We start from the raw sequence: 17,032 nt of genomic DNA, 5'->3' as shown, positions 1-17,032 counted from the left end.
TCACCCCTGAGTGACAGCATCATCCCGGAGTGGCGATGTCATCCCGGAACGACAGCATCATCCTGGAATGGCAGCACTATCCCAGAATGGTGGCATCATCCTGGAGAGTTGGTATCATCCTGGAATGGCGGCATTATCCCAGAATGGTGGCGTCATCCTGGTGTGGTGGTTTCATTCTGGAATGGTGGCATCATTCTGGAATGGTGCTATGATCCTGGAGTGGTGGCATTATCCCGGAATGGCGGTTTTATTCCAGAAAGGCGATATCATCCAGGCTGCATCTTCAAGATATTCCATTGTTCCTTATGGCTTTTCCTGAGCCCGGGAGCCGTTAACTGAACTGTGATGAACTTTGCCTTCATTTTACTTTCTTAAAATTATTATCTCTGAATTCTGCCATTAGTGTAGGTGCTGTGGCGGGGTGACTTATAAAACTTTTCAAATAAGAGTACACGTCACAATAAATTTCTATTCTATTCTATTGTCTCTATTTTCATTACGCTACAGTCAAAGAACCCACTTCATAGCCCGAGGCTGGAGACAGCTGGCCTATGGGAGAGTGAGATCTAACAAAGTCAGCAGCTCCCACACAAGTGGAGCTGGTCACCCAAGACCAAGATGGCCAGCATCTGTTGACCACACATAAACACACCATCTTCACTTAACCCAGATGAAAAATAAATAAAGGCACACTGCGTCAACATTTTAGTCACAAAGCATGGACCTTGACATTTATGTTTTATACTTCAGAAACTACAATGCCATCTCTATATGCTTCCAAGTCCAAACGGGAACTTTAAAACTCTCTCATATTTGCAACTGACTGCTTCTGGCTTTCAGTTTAGTTAATGTTTCTCCAGTTGAACACACAGATTTAACTAACAGCAGACCACAAACAGGCACACACACTAGTCAAACGACAAACAATTGAACAATTGAAAACTGCACTGACATTCAGAATTGGTGACACAGATACACTGCATACATCAGATGATCTGAGCATAAGACACGAAGAAGGCATTTTAGAAAAACAAACACATCAGAATGCCTTGAAAACTCTCCCAGAGCAGCACTGTTCATGTTATTATGTCTACCCAACAAATTTGAACGGTTCCATTGTATAGTCTGTATGACTGGTCTATCTGAGAATGTGAACTTCAGGCCAATGATAAACAAGTAGGTTTTCATAATCACAACACATTGAAGGTTACGTACCATTACTCATCACCTTGACTTAAATTGGGTGATGTCTAATTAAAATTCACACAATGCTTAAACAGCGCGTTCGCCCCTGTGGCCCAGGTTCGATTCCCGGTCAGGGAACAGGTGCATTTAATTATAGCTGGCAGGGTGATGGTGGTATAGTGGTGAGCATAGCTGCCTTCCAAGCAGTTGACCCGGGTTCAATTCCCAGCCATTGTAGTGTTGTAGTTTCTGAACTGACTTTTATGGGTGGCACGGTGGCACAGTGGTTAGCACTGCTGCCTCACAGCGCCAGAGACCCGGGTTCAATTCCTGACTCAGGCGACTGACTGTGTGGAGTTTGCACATTCTCCCTGTGTCTGCGTGGGTTTCCTCCGGGTGCTCCGGTTTCCTCCCACAGTCCAAAGATGTGCAGGTTAGGTGAATTGGTCATGCTAAATTGCCCATAGTGTTAGGTAAAGGGGTCAATGTTGGGGAATGGGTGGGTTGCGGGTCGGTGTGGACTTGTTGGGCTGAAGGGCCTGTTTCCACACTGTAAGTAATCTAATCTAATCTCAGGCAACTGTCTGTGTGGAGTTTGCACATTCTCCCTGTGTCTGAGTGGGTTTTCTCCCACAGTCCAAAAATGTGCAGGTTAGGTGAATTGGCTATTCAAAGTTTGGGAGAAGATTTGTAGCTCGGGTGCTCGTTGTTGTGGTTCTGTTCACCGAGCTGGGAATTTGTCTTGCAAACATTTCGTCCCCTGTCTAGGTGACATCCTCAGTGCTTGGGTGCCTCCTGTGAAGCGCTTCTATGATGTTTCCTCCGGCATTTATAGTGGCCTGTCTCTGCCGCTTCCGGTTGTCAGTTCGAGCTGTCCACTGTAGTGGCTGGTATATTGGGTCAAGGTCGATGTGTTTGTTGATAGAGTCTGTGGATGAGTGCCATGCCTCTAGGAATTCCCTGGCTGTTCTGTTTGGCTTGCCCTATAATGGTAGTGTTGTCCCAGTCGAATTCATGTTGCTTGTCGACTGTGTGTGTGGCTACTAAGGATAACTGGTCGTGTCGTTTCGTGGCTAGTTGGTGTTCGTGTATACGGATCGTTAACTGTCTTCCTGTTTGTCCTATGTAGTGTTTTGTGCAGTCCTTGCATGGGATTTTGTACACTACATTGGTTTCGCTCATGTTGGGTATCGGGTCCTTCGTTCTGGTGAGTTGTTGTCTGAGCGTGGCTGTTGGTTTGTGTGCTGTTATGAGTCCTAGTGGTCGCAGTAGTCTGGCTGTCAGTTCAGAAATGCTCCTGATGTATGGTAGTGTGGCTAGTCCTTTGGGTTGCGGCATGTCCTCATTCCGTTGTCTTTCCCTTAGGCATCTGTTGATGAAATTGCGAGGGTATCCGTTTTTGGCGAATACTTTGTATAGCTGTTCCTCTTCCTCTTTTTGTAGTTCTGGTGTGCTGCAGTGTGTTGTGGCCCTTTTGAATAGTGTCCTGATGCAACTTCGTTTGTGTGTGTTGGGGTGGTTGCTTTCCTAGTTTAGGACTTGGTCTGTGTGTGTGGCTTTCCTGTAGACCTTTGTGGTGAATTCTCCGTTCGGTGTTCTCTGTACCATCACGTCTAGGAATGGGAGTTGGTTGTCCTTTTCTTCCTCTCTAGTGAATCGGATTCCTGTGAGTGTGGCGTTGATGATCTGGTGTGTGTTTTCTGTGTTTTTAATTATTACAAAGGTGTCATCCACGTATCTGACCCAGAGTTTGGGTTGAAGTTGTGGTAAGACTGTTTGTTCTAACCTTTGCATTACTGCTTCTGCTATGAGTCCAGAGATCAGTGAGCCCATGGGTGTTCCGTTGATTTGTTCGTATATTTGGTTATTGAATGTGAAGTGTGTTGTGAGGCACAAGTCCAGTAGTTTAAGTATGCCGTCTTTGTTGATAGGTTCAACGTCCTGTTGTCTGTTATGTCTGTCTAGCAAGTTGGCTATTGTTTCTTTGGCTAGTGTTTTGTCGATGGAGGTGAACAGTGCCGTTACATCGAATGAGACCATAGTTTCTTCCTTGTCTATGTGTATATTTCTGATGATGTCCAAGAATTCCTGTGTCGATTGTATAGAGTGTCTGGATCCGCTGATCAGGTGTTTCAGTTTCTGCTGTAGTTCTTTGGCCAGTTTGTGTGATGGTGTCCCTGGTCGTGATACTATAGGTCTGAGTGGGATGTCTGGTTTGTGCACTTTGGGTAGTCCATAGAATCTGGGGGTGTTGTTGCTTTCAGGTTTCATTCTTTGTAGGTCAGACCTGGTTATCTGTCCGTTTTTTTGTAGATTCCTCAGTGTGTTGTTTATCCTATTGGTGAGCTGTGGGGTGGGGTCAAACTCCCTCTTTTGGTAGGTGTTGGTATCTGCAAGTAGTTGTTGTGCTTTTTGGATGTACTCTGCTTTGTCCAGGATGACCGTTATTCTGCCTTTGTCTGCTGGTAGTATGATTATGTTCTTATCGTTTCTTAGTGATTTTAGTGCTTCCCTCTCCTTGGTGTTGAGGTTATGTGTTTGTCTTTTCCTCGTTATCAGGGATACGATACTTTGTCTCACAGTTTGTTGTGTCTCTTCTGTCAGTCCATTGTTCCTGAGTGTGCATTCTAGTGCTGCTAGGAAGTCTGCTGTCTTGGCGTCCCTGTGGTTGTAGTTGAGTCCCTTGGCCAGTATTGTTCCTTCCATGTCTGTGAGCTGTCTGTGGGAGAGGTTTCTAACCCAGGTGTGTGTTGTGGTGTCCTCTTCTTTGTGTGTTAGTTTGGCCATTTTTTCTTTTAGTGCCGTTTTTTTGCGGTGTGTAGTCCTTTTCTGTCCTATAGTGACAGCCTGTTCTATGGTCCGGATCCATTCCTGATTGGTGGTTTTTGAAATTAACGATTTTTGGCACGCAATTTCTTGTCTGTATTTGTGTAGTCTGTTGTGAGCGTCTGTAATCATTACCTGGATCATCCTGAATCCGTTCTGTCTGGCTGTGTCCCTGGCTTGTGGATTGTTGACTGGTGGTCTGTATCTGACACATGGTGGAAGGATTCGATTCTTTCAGCATTCATGCAGGAACTGGAGTTGTTCGTATGTGGCGCTTAGGCGGTTGGCATAGGATTCCCATTTCCTAGCTTGTCTTAGCGTCTCTCGCCCGTAGGTGTTCAAAGTTTGGGAGAAGATTTGTAGCTCAGGTGCTCGTTATTGTGGTTCTGTTCGCCGAGCTGGGAATTTGTCTTGCAAACGTTTCGTCCCCTGTCTAGGTGACATCCTCAGTGCTTGGGAGCCTCCTGTGAAGCGCTTCTGTGCTGTTTCCTCCGGCATTTATAGTGGCCTGTCTCTGCCGCTTCCGGTTGTCAGTTCAAGCTGTCCACTGAATTGGCTATGTTAAATTGCCCTAAGTGTTAGGTGAAGGGGTAAATGTAGGGGAATGGGTTTGGGTGGGTTGCTCTTCGGAGGGTCGATGTGGACTTGTTGGGCCGAAGGGCCTGTTTCCACACGGTAAGTAATCTAATCTAAGTAATAGTTTCTTCTAGTAATATTCCACTAGGGAAGGGGTAATGTATAAAAGCACAGGATGGGAAAATGAAGACTGCTAGAAGGTCAACATTGATTTTCTGAAAGGTGCAGCAGACCCAAAGGTCCATTGGCCCTACTCCTGCTCTGAATCATATGGTCCTTTACCGTTTCTTTTAATTATTCAAGGGATGTAGCCAATGCTAGCTAGGCTGCAATTTACTGCCCACTTGCTGGGATGAGTGCAGTTCCAACTGCACTCTCCTTGTTTGACATCATCTAGCCCGATGGATAGACACCATATTCACAAACATCCATTCTCTCGACAGCAGCAGTTCTGTACAATCTACAGAAATTAGACAGCACCTTCCAAACTGATGACCATTGCCATCTAGAGAGACAAGGGCAGCAGGTACATGGGAACACCACCCTGCAAGTACCCCTCCAAGCCACTCACCATCCTGACTTGGGAATATATCACCATTTCTTCACTGTCACTGAGTCAAAATCCTGGAATTTCCTTCCTCAGGGTATTATGGGTCAACCAACAGCATATGGACTGCGGCGGTTCAAGAATGCAGTTCACCACCACCTTCTCAAGGGCAACTAGGGATGGGTAATAAATGCTGACCAGCTAGCAACACCCACATCCCATCAGTGCATAAGAAAGCACCAAAATCGGAAATAAGTAAGAACGTTAATCAATATGACAAAGACCTAAAAAACACGTGTGGGCTTCAATTCCAAACTTGATAAAAATTTGGACAAAACAGAGCCAGATGCTGTTCGTTTTCATAAAAGCCAAGCTGGTTCATTAATGTCTTTTAGGGGAGGAAATCTGACAATCTTATCTGCTCTGGCCTATACGTGACTCCAGACCCACAGCAATGTGGCTGACTCCTATCTACCCTCTGGGTAATTAGGGATGGGCAATAAACACTGTCTGGCCAGTGATGCCCACATCCCATGAACAAAAGGAAATAAATACAATCACTCTGAATCAAGACCAGTATTCCAGCTTTTAATACAGTACAAAGATATGAGATTGAGATGACTCCAACCCCAAGCAGATGTGACACTGAATTTAATTTCCCAATAATGGTAACAGTTGCCACAGAATTTGCATATTAAGTTGCTGCAGTTTCTCCATCAACTGGAAAAAGGAATACTGTAATGACATTGATGTATTTAAAGAATTACATAAATTATCAGCATAGAAGCAGGTATTTGACCCAAATAATCTGTGCTGGGCTTTTATACTCCACAAAATAGCATGGGTCTTTTCCCTTGAGTAAGGGAGTTCAAAACTGGTGGGCATATTTTTATGATGAAAGGAGAAAGATTTAAAAAGGACATGAGGAGAAACCTTTTTACACAGAGAATGGTTCATGTGTGTGATGAACTGCCTGAGGAAGTGGTGGATGTAGGTACAGTTACAACATTTACAAGACTTTTGGATAAGTACATGAATAAAGAAGGTTTGGAGGGATGCAGAGTCCCACATGCAGATAAGTGGGACTAGTTTGGTTTGGGAATATGGTCGGCATGGACTGGTTGGACCAAAGGGTCTGTTTTTGTGCTATATAACTCTATGAACCATCTCCAAATCGCATTTATCCATTCCTTTCTTTCTCTTTCACCATAAGAAATAGACCATTTGGCCTCTCAAACCTGATCCACCATTCTTTCTGATCCGTGGGTGATCTGACATTCCACTTTCTTACCCTTTCCCCATAACCTTTCATTTCCCAAGTGGTCAAGATCTATCTCGGTCATAAATATACAAAAGGAGTTTACCCCCCACAGCAAGAAGTCCCAAAGACTTTGAACCCTTTGACAGAAGAGAATCCTCATCATCTCAGTCTTAAATTGGCATCTTTTATTCTGAGACTATGCCCTCAAGTCCTAGGTTCTCCCATGAAGGGGATGATACCCTCAGATTTTAACCTGTCAAACCTCTTAAGAATCTTACGTGTTTCAATGAGACCACCTGTGTACTTACTTAAACACATGACGGGTAGTTTCACTCTGCAGATATCTCTATATAAAGTGTTTGGTAATACTGAACTTAAAACCCTTCAGAGAAAGAGATATGATGTCAACACTTTTCATCTTTCATCAAGATTGATGAGCAAGTTAGACACATCAATTTTCTAAATTTGGTGTCTTGCACTACAGTCCTGATTTGAGTGCAAGAGAAAAAGTCCAAAATTCTTTCTCCGATGTTTAACTACAGGCGAAAAACTATGTTTTTCGACAGACTCTACCATCAGGGAGAAGGTACAGAAGCCTGAACACACGCACCAGCTGGTTTTGAAACAGTTTCAACCCTACTGTCGTTAGGACACTGAATGGACTCACAAACTCTTAACATTTGCCTGTACCTGTGTTTTTGTATTTGTCGCTGTTTACCTATTATATACTTATCAATGCTACTCAACTCTATCATCTGCCTGTATTGCTCACAAGACAGCATGCCTCAGTACACGTGACAATAAATTCAATTCAATTCAAAAACTACTCACTCATACATGCTCACACGTACATCCACACGCATACATACTGCAGGAACAAATACTTTTATGTTCACACATGCACATACATGTGGACACACACATGAATAAATGAACAACAGAGACTAGGTTCACGAGCACATTTCTGTTTACCTCAGAGTCGGAGCTGTCTATCTCTGCCAGCGTAGGTGCCTTCAGGAGTCTTCTTCTTTGGACTTGTGACGTGTGGGCATCAGTCTCTGTAATTTGGGACATAACTGCACCATTGGCCATAGGAGGGGGTGAGGTCTTCCTTCTCCTCTCTTGGGTTGTCACATCTGTAAACACGGAAGAAGGGAGTCAAAAAGTCTACCCTACGACTGGATCTTTCAGAAGGCTACTCCTACACTATACTTCTGCTGCTTGCATGTCAAAGTTAAAGTTGCCACCTGCCTGGTATTGCTCCTGGCAGTGTGTTTTTATTGAGTCAGTTTCTGTAAAACAGCTAAAATGTACAAGCCTAACAGTGAAAGCGCATTGTTCCTATTCTGGTGATATATTCAAGTTATCACAGTGTTCAACACGTTTTCTGCACAAGCAAATTGCAGACTCAAACTCTTTTTTGCTTCTTGGCAAACCAGGCAAACGTGGCAACTCTAATCATGAAAGAGGGTAAAACCCTTCTCACCAGGTGAACTTTGTTGCTTGAAGTCTGTTGTTAAATCTTCTCCGTTGTACAAAATTTTCAAAAAGACACCGACCACAAATGGCATGCCTGCTCACTACGATATTGCTACAGCCACAGCTCAGGCACCCACCATCACTTTCCCAGCATCCCCCTCAGGTATGCCATGATTTAACTGAATGATGGCACAGATTCGGGAGGGTGAACAGCCTGCTCAAATTCAAATGGCAAAGCTCTTCTCTGGATTTAAACATTCAGTTCATTTGACATAAAATTGAAAAGCTGCCTCATAAAATAATGGAATTAGAATCCCTACAGTGTGGTAACAGGCTCTTCGGTCTAAAAAGTCCACACCGACCCTCCGAAGAGTAACCTACCTAGACCCATTCCCCTACCCTATATTTACCCCTAACTAATGTATCTAGCTTACACATCCTTGAACACTATGGGCAATTTAGCATGGCCAATTCACTTAACCTACACATCTTTGTATTGTGGGGGGAAACCCACGCTGACATGGGGAGAATGTGCAAACTCCACACAGTCACCTGAGGCTGTAATCGAATCTGGGTGCCTACCGCGTTGAGGCAGCAGTGCTAACCACTGAGCCACCATGCCATCCAATTGGATATCGATGCTCCAGCCTATGTACCAGGAATTTCTGACTGCACTTTATTTTAAACAGAAAAGATCCTCCATCCAGGCCAGGTTTTCAGTTTGATTGAATGATCAGCAAGAATGGTGAGCTGCTCAACTTTCAGGTGGGAGCAAGGGTCAGAGGTGAGTCCATCTCAATACATTACTACAGGCCAAACCTAACAGAGGTAGCAGAGAACATCATTGTCTGCTCTTTTAATAAGGTAGGGAGGAAAGAATAACTATTTAAATAATTAAAGTAATTGCAAGAGTACTTGTGAAAGCCATTGTTTGCAATGCCACGTGCAGAATAAAAAAAAACAAAGCACTTGGTTACTTCAACAGTAAGAATCCAAAATATAGAATCTCAACTGAGTAGTCTCCCTTCAGAACCGTCTAACATCCCCACTGGTTTAATGAGTAAATGCATTGCTCAACAAAGTACTGAGGCACACAGAGAAGTGAGTGCCCAGATTACATCCTCGGTTTGTGTAGAGATATCACCAATAACTTCAGCACTTCCAATTTTGGAGCTTTTATTTGGAGGGGGTTTCGGTGGGTGGGTGCAGGGTTAACTCTTCACCTCTAATCAATGCTCTCTGCTTGGAAAAATTTTATAGATTAGATCCAGACACTGCATGGTGCATAAATTGTGAGAGTTTAGTCGGACTTGCATAACGCCTCTGAAAATTAAAATTAGGAGAGATTTGAAACAGTTGCTGATTTGATTTTCACTATCATGCAATGCCATATACTCCACCCGACACAGTAACAAACTTTCAAGCCACAAGTCCAGCATTTCCCATTCTGCATTTTCGCAGATTGTCTTCTGCTGTAAAGCAGGAAAAATATGCTCTCAGCAAATGAAATTCAATCACTCACATCATGTAATGGATGTAGCCGTTTAAAATCATTCATGTGGTTACATTACGTATGGAGCTAAGAAAGATCTAGAAACCTGTCTTTGCCCATCCACGCAGAAAGGTTCTTTAATCACCTCATGAGGGAGAAAAGAAAAGCTGAACAAAAAAAAACAAAGGGAAGGCCTATTCCCGATTTCTCATTTTGCTTTCCAATTGAATCCAGAGAATTTCAATCTAATCACTCTTCCTTCTTGCCCTGATATCTCTGGAGTCCCCAGAGATCTTGGCCCCTTCCTAGACCTCATCTATATGCTGTATCTGGATAACAGCAGGTCCCACATATATACAGGCGTTCAGCTCCAGTAGGCTGCTTTGACACCTCCCACCTTGTAGGGTAATGGCAGGAGCAGATACACAAACACCCCATCACCAAAAAGTGATACATGATTATATTGAGGTATTGCACTCCTTCATCAACGTTGAGTCAAAATCTTGAACTCTGCCTGATAGCACTGTGGCTATAACTTCACCCACATGGACTGCAGTGGTTCAGGAAGGCAGCTCACTGCCTACTTCACAAGGGCAATTAGGAGTGGGCATCAATGATGTCATTGCCTGTGCTGCTCATGAACAAGTAAATACAAAAGCACTTCCACATCGAACCGAACTTACTCTTTGTTGACATAAGCTCAATTTGCAAAATGCTGAAAGCACCCCATTACCGTAGACATTGAAACCACAACCACCAAAGCTGCTGCATCAAGCACAAACCATAAAACCAACAGCAACGTTAAAATAATCAAAGGAGCCAAGAATGGTTAAAACAAAGGTGGATGAAGTGAAAGATGCAAAAGCAAAAGCGAGACATGACAAAAACCACCACGTCAGGTACGGAGCTGCCTTTACCTGACAAGTCAAAACTGCAAGACATGCTAAGTGGCCTCATTACTGTAAGAAAAACAATTGGATGGTTAGGAAAAAAACTGGAGAAAATAATACAGTTAGAATTTCATCTCAACATTGAAATCTTTCAACTTTACGCAGAGAACTAATAAAGACAGGGCAGTAAGGGATACATTACTCCAATTATTCACATGGTTAGCTCTCAATGAAAGAAAACAATTAATGGAGGAGAATTGAGATTGATGCTCAAATATGATATGAGTTGGTTCGTGAGACGACTAGATCCATGAGGATGCTACAGCAAACCCTTGTTTTGAATCACACTAATGCTTTTCTCTATTATTTCTACTTCATCTGTAAGACATTGTTTTTTTCTTACTGGAATATGATTTCACAGGCAGAGGAAACAAGACACTACCTGTTTCAGAATAGCTGCTCTTCATGTGAGCACTGTAAACAATGCTGTAAACAACTTTGGCAGGTATTCTAATAGCCAATAGCCTGAGAATTGAGACCAAACTTGATTTCTCAATAAGCAATACACAGGCCTGGAATTTGCCATGCCCTGGGCTGATGGCTAAGAGATGGGCAGGCAGACAGAATGGCAGTGGAAAGGCTCAGAGACAAGTCTGTCCGATGTCTTCCTACTGCCAGGTCAGCGATAGGAAAGTCGGAAGAGCAGCTGCCTATTTGGAACACAATTAAGCTCCTTCAATGCATGACAAATCCCCACAATTACCAGAGCACTGGCACTTCCCAGGTCTCATTCCCTCCCTTTGAGGATCCCCAGATATTAAGGTGCCGGCTCCTTGTAACTGTGCCACAGCAATGGCCACCTCAACAGGTGGGGCTGATGGTTGGGCTGGTACCTCTTCAGGACTGGACATTAGCCCCCAGCAGCTCTTAGTGACTGAACCACAGCCCCTAGCACCTCTTACTGACTGGACAGCAGCTCCAAACAGGTTTTAGTGATTGGACAGCAGCTCCCAACAGGTCTTAGTGATTGGACAGCAACTCCCACCTCTTCTGGTGATTGGACAGCAGTCCCCTGGCAGCAGCTATTTAATTAGCTGCTACCGGCAAACTGTTTCTCTAATTCCTGCCAACAGGACTCTAGCTTCAATGGTCAAATTCGGGCCATAACTTTACAAAGAACAGCTAGTGAGCCAATTCCAAATTGTATCTCCTAGTATGGCAGGGGTAGGATCAGTTTACTTTTGTACACACTAATGAGAAATTCTGAGACTTTCGAGAATACACTGTTTTAGTAACATGTCTGATTGTACCCCATTGCTGAACCTGAGTCAGGCTGGGCTCCCAGTTTTGTGTACGTGTGGGTACTGGTGGCTATATCAATACACAGGGCTTTTTACAAAGCTTCTTTACAAAGAGAAGTATTATGTGCATACGTTGTGCCTGTGTCAACTTGACAAACTAGGTGACAGTAATCCTTTAGTTCATTCCTTGACCAGGTCAATGAAATCCTGGCTGTTAGCTGTCAGCCATCACATAACTGGTGCACTCTCCATAGCAAACTTCTATCAGAGTTCACTAACTAACCAACCAGCACTCTCTTCTCATACTGTTTAGAATATTATTCCTCCTTACTTCAGTAGTCTTGCAAATGTGCTGAAGAATGCAAGACGAGAAGCTTTTGACAATACTTCCAACAATATTCCACAATTTCTGCACTAAACTGTGTTTGCTTTGTTTCTGCCCACGTCACCATCCTGTCTAGATTTCTCGATATCTGGAACTTTGCTTATCACTATCAACAATTAACACTGGATATGTGGCTGCCATTGATTAGCTCTTTATTCCAGATTTTATTGAATTCTAATTTTATTATCCACCATGGTACGATTTGAAATTGGAACATTGGCCTGGATTGCTAGTACAGTTACATCACCACTATGCCACCAGTTCCCCCTTTTTTAAGTAGGGGTATCACATTAGCAATCTTTCAATAGTCTGACACAATGCCTGTATCTTTGCTGTTTCTAAGTTTGAATCTAGTTGCAATCCATCTGGGCCAGGTGAGGCATCAAGTAAAGATCATATTTTCTGACTCACCTTCGCTAGCTTTTATTGTTAACCATTGTGGAGATAGATACAAGTACATTATGCCTTGCTCTCTACCTCGACATGAAGACTTCCCTTTCAGTGCCTAACAAGCCTAACTTTTACCCTAGCTACGTCTAATACCTCATAAATTTAGAAAATGTTTAAATGTTTAATTTAATGTTACCTAATGTTAATAATGTTAATCTTTTCTCAAAAGCCTCACATTGCATTATCATTTTTGCTTTTTCAATTCTTTACTGTACTGACCATGATCTGCCTGGTGGTTCAACGCATCTCACTCCTAATAGAGTCATAGAGTCATAGAGATGTACAGCATGGAAACAGACCCTTCAGTCCAACCTGTCCACACCGACCAGATATCCCAACCCAATCTAGTCCCACCTGCCAGCACCCGGCCCATATCCCTCCAAACCCTTCCTACTCATATAACCATCCAAATGCCTCTTAAATGTTGCAATTGTATCAGCCTCCACCATATCCCCGGCAGCTCATTCCATACACGTACCACCATCTGCGTGAAAAAGTTGCCCCTCAAGTCTCTTTTATAACTTACCCCTCTCAACCTTAACCTATGCTCTCTAGTTCTGGACTCCCCGACCCTAGGGAAAAGACTTTGTCTCTTTATCCTATCCATGCCCCTCATAATGTTGTAAACCTCAAAAATGTCACCCCTCAGCCTCCGATACACCAGGGAAAACAGCCCCAGCCTGTTCAGCCTCTCCCTATACCTCAAATCCTCCAACCCTGGCAACATCCTTGTAAATCTTTTCTGAACCCTTTCAAGTTTCACAACATCTTTCCGATAGGAAGGAGACTGGAATTGCACACAATATTCCAACAGTGGCCTAACCAATGTCTTGTACAGCCGCAACATGACCTCCCAACTCCTGTACTCAATACTCTGACCAATAAAGGAAAGCATACCAAACTATCCTATCTACCTGTGACTCTACTTTCAAGGAGCTATGAACCTGCACTCCAAGGGTCTCTTTGTTCAGCAACACTCCCTCGGACCTTACCATTAAGTGTATAAGTCCTGCTAAGATTTGCTTTCCCAAAATGCAGCACCTCGCATTTATCTGAGTTAAACTCCATCTGCCGCTTCTCAGCCCATTGGCCCATCTGGTCCAGATCCTGTTGTAATCTGAGGTAACCCTCTTCGCTGTCCACTACACCTCCAATTTTGGTGTCATCTGAAAACTTACTAACTGTACCTCTTATGCTTGCATTCAAATCATTTACGTAAATGAGAAAATGTAGAGGACCCAGCACCGATCCTTGTGGCACTCCACTGGTCACAGGCCTCCAGTCTGAAAAACCACCCTCCACCACCACCCTCTGTCCTCTACCTTTGAGCCAGTTCTGTATCCAAATGGCTAGTTCTCACTGTATTCCGTGAGATCTAACCTTGCTAATCAGTCTCCCATGGGGAACCTTGTCGAACGTCTTACTAAAGTCCATGTAGATCACATCTACTGCTCTGCCCTCATCAATCTTCTTTATTACTTCTTCAAAAAACTCAATCAAGTTTGTGAGACATGATTTCCCACACACAAAGCCATGTTGACTATCCCTAATCAGTCCTTGCCTTTCCAAATACATATACATCCTGTCCCTCAGGATTCCCTCCAACAACTTGCCCACCACCGAGATCAAGCTCACTGGTCTATAGTTCCCTGGCTTGTCCTTTCCACCCTTCTTAAACAGCGGCACCACATTTGCCAACCTCCAGTCTTCCAGCACCTCACCTGTGACTATCGTTGATACAAATATCTCAGCAAGCGGCCCAGCAATCAATTCTCTACCTTCCCACAGAGTTCTCGGGTACACCTGATTAGGTCCTGGGGATTAATCCACCTTTAACTGCTTCAAGACATCCAGCACTTCCTCCTCTGTAATCTGGACATTTTGCAAGATGTCACCATCTATTTCCCTACAGTCTATATCTTCCATATTCTTTTCCATAGTAAATACTGATGCAAAATATTCATTTAGTACCTCCCCCCATTTTCTGTGGCTCCACACAAAGGCCGCCTTGCTGATCTTTGAGGGGCCCTATTCTCTCCCTAGTTACCCTTTTGTCCTTAATATATTTGTAAAAACCCTTTGGATTCTCCTTGATTCTATTTGCCAAAGCTATCTCATGTCCCCGTTTTGCCCTCCTGATTTCCCTCTTAAGTATACTCCTACTTCCCTTATACTCTTCTAAGGATTCACTTGATCTATCCTGTCCATACCTGACATATGCTTCCTTCTTTTCTTAACCAAACCCTCAATTTCTTTAGTCATCCAGCATTCCCTATACCTACCAGCCTTCCCTTTCACCCCGCCCCGTGGCCCAACATTTCAACTCCCCCTCCCACTCTGCCGAAGACATGGAGGTCCTGGGCCTCCTTCACCGCCGCTCCCTCACCACCAGACACCTGGAGGAAGAACGCCTCATCTTCCGCCTCGGAACACTTCAACCCCAGGGCATCAATGTGGACTTCAACAGTCTCCTCATTTCCCCTTCCCCCATCTCACCCTAGTTCCAAACTTCCAGCTCAGCACTGTCCCCATGACTTGTCCGGATTTGTCCTACCTGCCTATCTCCTTTTCCACCTATCCACTTCACCCTCTCCTCCCTGACCTATCACCTTCATCCCCTCCCCCACTCATCCACTGTACTCTATGCTACTTTCTCCCCACACACACCCTCCTCTAGCTTATCTCTCCATGCTTCAGGCTCACTGCCTTTATTCCTGATGAAGGGCTTTTGCCCGAAATGTCAATTTCGAAGCTACTTGGATGCTGCCTGAACTGCTGTGCTCTTCCAGCACCACTAATCCAGAATCTGGTTTCCAGCATCTGCAGTCATTGTTTTTCCCTTTCACCCTGACAGGAATGTACTTTCTCTGGTTTCTCGTTATCTCATTTCTGAAGGCTTCCCTTTACCTTGTCTGCCTTCAATCAGCTTTTGAAAGCACTTGCCTAATACCGTCAAAATTGTCCTTTTTCCAAGTTAGAACTTCACCTTTTAGGTCTGGTCTATCCTTTTCCATCATGATTTTAAAATGAATAGAATTATGGTCGCTGGCCCCAAAGTGCTCACCCACTGACACCTCAGTCACCTGCCCTGCTTTGTTGTCATAAGCCTCCTTTTTAACATTTTATTTTCAGTTTCACTTCTTTTGGCATCTTGTACTTTACACTTTCCCACTGAAGGACAAGTGCTGAACTATTTGAACTATCCTTTTCCTCAATTCCCTCCGTCCTTTCATAACCGTCTAATCCAGCAATTGTCCTTCCCAATTTATGTGTGTTTATCTTCTTTCTTAAAACAGTGACATTGGCACTTCCATCATTGAGCCTCATAATCTTTGATGTTTTTAAACAGAATTATATTCCAGACACTGGTAGGAAGATGATTTCCTGCTGTAACACATTCTACTTGCCTTACTTCATGTCACAGAACTAGATCCAACACTATTTTCCTTCCATGTTATACAAAAGACATACTGACTCAGAAAGTTCTTCTGTACCCACAGAGAAAAAAATTCTCTTTTCTAATTCTTGGCACCGTGTTTTTCTCAGTCGATACAAGCAAATTTAAAATCTCTTAATATTACTGCCTCAATTTTGTTACACACTTTAAAAATTTACCTCCAAATTTATTCACCTATATACTTTTCATTGTTTGAAAATCCTTAAAAAGGTTTCCATCAATGAATGAAACAGCCCTTCCTTTGTTTCTTCATTCAAATAGATTCAGATATGGAATCATCTAACCTAGCTTTTCTACTTGGAACTGTAACATAAGCAAGCGTTCATCAATCAATACTGCTTCCTCTTTTTCCTCATCATAACCAGGGATACTAAGAACTCATTCATGATCTTGTTTAAGCTGTATATCTGTTACTGCAACCACATCATAAAATCACATTGCAATTTGTGTCTGCAGCTCATCAACCTTATTGGTTCTACCATGAACATTGTCATGCAAACTGCTTAATACCTCCTTCACCACTTCAGCAGTATTTCTCAATCTGGCTCCTGAAACTGTTGAGAAATTTCTAATTTTACTGCTGCTTATATTTTCTGAAGTTTGACAGCGTTCGTATAAAACGCCTTGACATTTGTGTTCAAAGTGACTCCTTTATCTATGTAATTAAATATTTAAATCTTGTTAAATATTAAGATATTAGACAAAGGTAGCTGGCATTGTCAGTGGGATGGGAATCAAATCAATAAGACCCCAGATTCCACTGCTAAGCCAGCTTCTATTAAATCTTTAGACATCCAATACACTTCAGAGAGATAACAATTAATTGCAGAAGCCATTGTACTTTCACATCAATGTGTTTATGTCCCTAAGCAACTGAACTCTATTTAAAGTTTAAGTTAGAGTAGATTCCCTACAGTATGGAAACAAGCCCATTGGCCCAACAAGTCCACACCGACCATCCGAAGAGTAACCCACCCAGACCCATTCCCCTACCCTATATTTACCCCTGGCTAACGCACCTAACACTATGGGCAATTTAGCATAGCCAATTCACCTGACTTGCACATCCTTGGATTGTGGGAGGAAATCAGAGAACCCAGAGGAAACCCATGCAGACGTGGGGAGAATGTACAAACTCCACACAAACAATCACCCAAGGTGGAAATTGAACCCAGGTCCCTGG

At 43.3% G+C, this 17,032-nt stretch overlaps 1 protein-coding gene across 3 annotated transcripts in view; it reads right to left on the bottom strand.

The window, feature by feature from the left end:
* Positions 1–17,032, bottom strand: part of LOC140476902 (protein spire homolog 1-like) — a 202,643-nt gene that overhangs the window by 39,434 nt on the left and 146,177 nt on the right. For 2 of the 3 annotated variants that reach the window (XM_072569816.1, XM_072569814.1), the window contains exons 9-10: positions 10,284–10,325; positions 7,368–7,531 (exon numbers count right to left, since the gene is read on the bottom strand). In XM_072569816.1, the coding sequence (XP_072425917.1) occupies positions 7,368–7,531; positions 10,284–10,325 (206 nt within the window). The remainder of the gene's footprint in view (positions 1–7,367; positions 7,532–10,283; positions 10,326–17,032) is intronic. The other variant, XM_072569815.1, reaches the window with a different exon arrangement.

The sequence above is a fragment of the Chiloscyllium punctatum genome, chromosome 5 (genome assembly GCF_047496795.1).
Source record: "Chiloscyllium punctatum isolate Juve2018m chromosome 5, sChiPun1.3, whole genome shotgun sequence".
Taxonomy (NCBI): Eukaryota; Metazoa; Chordata; class Chondrichthyes; order Orectolobiformes; family Hemiscylliidae; genus Chiloscyllium; species Chiloscyllium punctatum.
Note: the sequence above shows the minus strand (reverse complement) of the source record. Positions and strands in the feature narration are given on the sequence as shown.